This window comes from Aplysia californica, unplaced genomic scaffold, assembly GCF_000002075.1.
Source record: "Aplysia californica isolate F4 #8 unplaced genomic scaffold, AplCal3.0 scaffold00001, whole genome shotgun sequence".
In the NCBI taxonomy this organism is placed as follows: Eukaryota; Metazoa; Mollusca; class Gastropoda; order Aplysiida; family Aplysiidae; genus Aplysia; species Aplysia californica.
The window spans coordinates 5,908,639-5,915,118 of record NW_004797271.1 but is presented as its reverse complement, the minus strand read 5'-3'; the positions used below and the strand labels follow the sequence as shown (position 1 = coordinate 5,915,118).

The following is a 6,480-nucleotide window of genomic DNA, read 5'->3' as shown; positions in this document are numbered from 1 at the left end:
GAGAGAGAGAGAGAGAGAGAGAGAGAGTGTGTGTGTGCGTAAGTACAAACATATTATAGAGAAAAATCGCCTGTGAGTACTTCTGAATAAGTGCGTGTCCGTGCATACGCAAAGGTGTATACATGTGGACATGTGTATTTGTGTATGCATTTGTGTCTGGGGGTGCGTGAATGTGAGTAAAATATGTGTTTGGGTGCATATGTGCATGTGTGTGTGTGTTTGTGTCTGTTTGTTCGTGTGTAAATTTGTCACTAACATCAGTTACTGATTTAATGCACGTACATGCCTTTCAGGGGAAGGAAGACTTGGAAAACTTGAACTCTGTCTAGACTTTCGACAGGTTTACCCTCATGCTGAAAGACCCACACCATATAGTACGTAATATACACTAGAACTGAACAAAGCAGATATGATACAAGTTATATGTTATGTCATTTATTCAAAAAAGTTATTGAAAAACATGATAATTGATAATGACATACTATTCAGTGTAACTTCAAGGCAATTCGCTTTGTGGTCATAAACTGACACTAACATGATCTCTGAAACGTTATGTTTCTATACGCATAATGTACAAAGGATAATAGGCTACCATGTGTATTAAACAATGTACATAATAAGATATTACAGATGGCTTCCACTTTAAATATCACAGTCATTTCTTTCTTCACAAATTAAAAAAAATCCACATACACAATCATCAGAGCGACTACTAGTATGAGTCAAATATTGCCATAGGTCGAAAAATGGAAAGGCAGACACGTCATTCATTCAGTGTCATCAAAATTTTAACCGTTTTGGGGGATTTTTCTTTTTGCCTTCATGCGCAGCGTTTTAAACCTTTACATTGTCTTTATTTTACAGAATTATCTATGTAGAAACAAAGTACTCCGCGACTAAACACAATCTTGGTCGTAAGCCAACATTTGAAATATTGACCACGTTTTCAGTCATTAAAATAACCAGATACATAAGCTGATTTGGACACTCGCTGGGAGAATCTATGTATCCCAGAAGCTCATCCAAAAGTAAATATTTTAATTTGAAGGGATTTCATGTTGTTTGATTTGGTGTTGTTAAATCTGTTATATATAAAACTGTTTTGAGTGTATTTGACTCGCAATGAACTTGGATGCACTTTAACGCATATACTCTCTGTATTCATGACCCTAATGAGACAGTGTGTGAGACAGAAGACATCCTTGTAGCACTTTATAGATTTCAGCTTAATACAAGTTTTAGCGAATACCACATGCCCAGGCAAATATGTTAATAGGAAACATATGATTAATAATGCATTTGCAAGTACCCTCAACAGTAACAACAATGTGACAAAAATAAAAGTTGACGGTTTATGTATTAAATGAACATTCAAGGACAAAGAACATCGGTTCGTTGATTTCTTCCAATCTTGCTGTAATGGTAGCATAACACCCCGATAAATGGCATCCCTGATAGTTGCAATTTTTCTCAGTTAAAAAAATATATTTTGACAGATACACGGGAATTTGGTTCAATTTCAAAACTATTTTCATCCTTCGTTCGTTTGTTTCTGTTTTTGTTTTGTTTTTGTTTTTGTTTGTTTTTTGTTGTTGTTGGGGTTTTTTTTGGGGGGAGGGGTTGCTGGTTTGTTGTTGTTGGATTTTGTTTTGTTTTGTTTTGTTAAAAAATGTTATTTCATATAACTATTAAACAATATCTGTTTAGCGGGAGCTAGCCATTACATTGGAAGAGAAGCTTTTCATGCTACAATGTAAATCCTGGGCTACAAGTCTGTTCATCGTAAGCCGACATTGAAAAGAAAATGCCCACATATTCATTGCTCACGCCAGCCTTGTACAGACTTCAACATAAGTTAAGGACCACCTTGTCAGACAGCCCTGAATTTTAAAAAATCCGAAAAAACACTGGAAAAGAATGTTTCAACATTTTTTTGCTCTGAAAGTGTTAATGGGTTACCATTGAGTACTGCAAAGCCCCCTAAAGGGCCAAAAACCACCACGTGCAGCACGGAAATCCTCGGGGAATTTTAGCCAAATTTGCAGTATTTTATCTACCATACCACGGACATTCCTCACTTAACATTTCTGGACGTACGGTCTCGAACTGTGCTCGCTTTGGTGGCAATATTATCCGCCGTTTGCGCAAAATCCAGTATCGCATCAACATGCCAGCAAGATCAAAGCTTGGAGACTTTGGTCGTGCCAGAGCTATGGCATGGCTGCAGGATGGAGTTGGAGCCCGAGAAGTTGCCAGAAGGCTTGCAGTGTCACACTCTGTCATTGTCCGTCAGAGGCAGCGCCATTAAGCCTCTGGATCAGTCCAAGAACGCCCACGTGCCGGTCGACCGAAGAAGACCACTCAGAGTGTTTGCAAGTGGTTCTTGATTTATATTGAAGTCTGTATATCTCTATTCCTCAACGTAGACAGAAAATTCAGTCAGGCGTCATACATGTACAAATTATATGCTTTACTGTCCCTCTAATCCAGGTGAAACTCACCCCGCTGTTAGCGTGCCACTTTTTCGCCACTACCTACGTGGCGTGCAAGTGGCATCCCCCCCCCCCCCCCTTTTTTTTTTACTGGCTTCTTTACTGGGGCTGTCTTCGGAGCCGATTTATTGACGAAGGGTCGTGTCCAGATTTTAAAAAATAGAACCCCCCCCCCTCCCTCCCCCATTTTCCTCCGCAGTATGGGGGGTCGGTTCACTGATTTATGATCGCTTTATGTCTAGCAGAGCGCTACCTTCGAAAACAAAGGTGCAAATTATGGTTTATAAATTTCCATTCGAAGCTGTGAAGACATGCTGCATAGTAATATGTGGCACAGCCGTCAGGCCCATCGCTGTCGCATGCAGGAGACCGGGGTTCGATTCTCGTGTATGGGGAATTTTTTATTGAGTTTCTGGGTTTTTTTTACTGGGATTTTGTATCCTTCTCATCACAGGTTGGCCCCGACAAGCATGATCGAAGCCCGCCTCCAAAATGATCTAAATTGTGTCCTTTGGGGCGTAAAAAAAATACCCACATAAAAAAATCAGCGAACACTAAAGCTCAAGGGGCATTCGAAACAGTTCCATTTGGTACGTTTTCAGAATTCGGGGGTTGGGAAAAAGAAGGTGCTGGGGCGTTTTGGGGAGCACTCTCTTTTCCCTTTTCTTGGTCCGAGTTCTGGTTTTGTTCGTTGTTGCTTTGGTCTGCATTTGATGGTGGCTGTGCTTGTTGTTCGGTCGCCGTAGGTTCTGATTTTACATGGCTGTCCGAATTGTGTTCCGTGCTTTTGCTTCCATCGTTTTGGGGCTGCTCTGCAGATGAATGCTGTTGAATATTTTCTGAGGACGAGCCTTTTTTGTCTTTTGACCCTTCCTCGCTTTCGCTGTTTTTATTATCAAATGCTTTATTTTCAGTTTCCTTTCCATTGTCGTTGTTACTCTTATCTTTGGTACTATTTCCGTTAGTGCCACTGTCATTTTCGGGCTTATCTTTAGCTTTGGGGTCATTACTCTTTTCGTCGGTTGCTTTCTTCTTCGCAGCTTCATTTTTACTCTGAACAGGAGGCGTTTTCTCGTTCCCTTTCGCATTCGTAGAAGGTGAGGAATCTGACCCTTTGTTGGTTTTCCCTCCATCTCCTCCTCCCTGTGAAGTCTTCCTTTGCTGCTGCTGTGACGTGTGGTCTCGGGTGGTCTCGCTGGCTGTCTGAGCTCTCAGATTTCGCCAGCCTAGCTCGGTGGTGGGCGGCCGGGGAGGTAGGGGCCCTCTTTCCTTCCAGTAGTGAGCTCTTTCCAGGAGGTAGTCTCGACCCGTCTCCAGTTTGGCGCACACTCGTTTTTCCTCCTTGTCTTCGTGCACTAAGGACACAAAGGAAATTATTGTAAGCGTCATCATGACCATCAACATATTAGTATTATTTATAACAACTATGACGACAAGGAACCACCTTCATCATTCATCGTCGTCGTCGTAATACATCACTTAATTTCCACAATGAAAGTGTTCAATGCGCCTTGCAAAAATTCATAGATCGCGAGCACCATAAAGTTCCAATAGCGATCCCTTTTTTCCATCCCACCCTCTCTCTCTCTCTCTCTCTCTCTCTCTCTCTCTCTCTCTCTCTCTCTCTCTCTCTCTCTCTCTCTCTCTCTCTCTCTCTCACACACACACACACACACACACACACACACACACACACACAAACACACACACACACACACACACACACACACACACACACACACATATTCCCACATAAATATCGCATATAACGTACAGCCCCTTGTTACAGGGCAGCATTGTTCAAATATTAGACTGAAGTGACATCGAAGGTAGGCAAAAAGACAGGTACAACAATAGACTGATGCTTAGGTAAACATAGGTACACTCATTAATCTTTGAATATGTTGATGTGAAGGTGATGGAAAGAAGGCAGCAATCACGCTTACTTTAATCAAACATGATACGTTTATGCTTCGGTCCTATCTAAGATACAAGTTCGATTGGAGACCACACGTCTTTAAAAAACGTTCAACGTAAAAAAAATAAATATTTATTTATATCCATACTATATTATGAGACACAGTGAATTTTAATCAGTTCAGAACACTGATATCATTAACTGTAACTGATCTCCGCAGCATAGAAACTGCTCTTGGGCTATGGCTAACGTATCTTTTTCAAGGGAATAACCCACTTTATTTTAATAAGTTAGAGCTAACTCATCTTGCTCAAGGGCATAACCCAGTAACCACCTTTGGTAACCACCCATTTAAAAGTCGTGGAGATGGCAAGGTGTGTGAAATTTGCGTTCGCAAAAGAATTCAACCGCCGCGGCCACAATAGTCTCAAAAGAAACTATTTTTAGGATAATGTTGAAAAATGGGAAGACTTCAGAGAAGTGGAGGGGGGAGAATGAGATAGACCTGCTATGGAAAGGAAGATAGCAATGTCTACTTTTATAATCTTAACAACACACAGTTCCAATGATCTAATAAGGTGTCTCTCAAAATGGCTTTGTTTCCCATAATCGATAGCTCATTGTGCTTTAGGGGGGTTGTTATTTTAAAGTTACAAATTAGCTCACGGCCTTTAACCTATTTGGTACTTGTCTGTTTGGCAAAGTGACTTTTTCCGTATGTCCCCTTTTTCTGTTTTTAACAGATACAATCGATCATCATTATCATAAAGTGTCCTATCTCAAACCAACTTTGGTGGTGGTAAAGGTTCATTTTTTCCGCTCAGATGCTCTGAAATAAAACCATTATTATTCTGATGTTCTCCCGTTGCCCATCTGTTCAGGTTCTTCCAAAAAAAAAAATAGCTTCGGGTCTACCCCTGCCTCGTTTGCCTTCTGTATTTCCAATGAGAGCCGATGTTCAAAGTCTTATGTAAATTCAATTTTTATCAGAAAATGCATTTGTCGCTTCCTTGTTGTTCTTATACAAGCGATGTAAGATTTAAAATTATACAGCATGCAAAAGCCGAAGTATTTTCCAAAATAAATATATTTTATTGTTCAAATGTTGCCCTTCAAGGGAAACTGTCAACCCTTCCCAGCATGACTCGGCTCAGTGACAAAAATATGCAACGTGTGACGATGGTAAAGAAATATTTGAAACTACCTGGACTTTTTCATTTTGGAATCTGAGTGTATAATGTGCTGTGATGTGGATTGTCCACCTGTTATGAATGTCACCTCTCTGATGTCACCTAGCCAGCCAGCCTCAAGAGCCTATATCACCATGCACTCAGGCTATAACGGAAGAGGAAGACCACGCAAAAGGTGGATTGAGGGAGTCAAAGAAACCCTGAGACATTATAATATCTCAGTTGAAAGAGCTGCGAGGCTTACCTACCATAGAAAACTGCATGTCCCCTCGACGGTTAACGGCAATAGAGGATGAAAAAGTAAAAGCAAAAAGATGTGAGCCAATGGCCTTAAACACTGAATAAACTTACTTACTATACACGTGATAGAAAGTGAAAAACTTTCAACAATATACCTGTAGAATCGATGAGCTTGTCCATGTACTTCTTGTCTCTGTACAATTCCTCAAGCAACTTCCGCAAGTGCCAGCCATCTAGAGACCTGAAGTTGAAGCGAGTTGTCCGCCCTTGATTCGCATCCTCCGGCTCATCCTGTCCCTGCATGTTGTAAGCCCAGGCCACAGCCGTCCTCTCTCTGCGCAATCCTCCCTGGTCCTCGTTGGCCTAAAGGCAAAAGTGTGAGATAAAGGTGGGTTAGAACGGGGGCATAATTTTCTGTTTCGTGGTTTTTTTTAAAGAGTATTGGTTTTGCATGTTTAGTTTTTTTTATTGGGAAGGGATAGATCTATCAATATATCTGTCTCTCTATCTTTATATCTATCTATCTGTCTATTTATCTACACATGCACCTACACAGCCACACGTACATATACACACGCAGGCACACGTTTTCTTTCTTTCTCTCTTCTCTCTTTTTACTTACACACACACACACACACAC

The 6,480-nt window shown here is 40.9% G+C and overlaps 1 protein-coding gene across 1 annotated transcript in view; it reads right to left on the bottom strand.

Moving 5' to 3' along the window:
* Window positions 1-2,959: 2,959 nt before the first annotated feature.
* LOC101847539 overlaps window positions 2,960-6,480 on the bottom strand; it is a gene marked incomplete in the record, with an annotated part of 25,009 nt that continues 21,488 nt past the window's right edge. Inside the window, 2 exon segments of the mRNA XM_013085316.2 lie at window positions 2,960-3,847; window positions 5,996-6,203. Of these exon segments, the coding sequence (XP_012940770.1) occupies window positions 3,054-3,847; window positions 5,996-6,203 (1,002 nt within the window).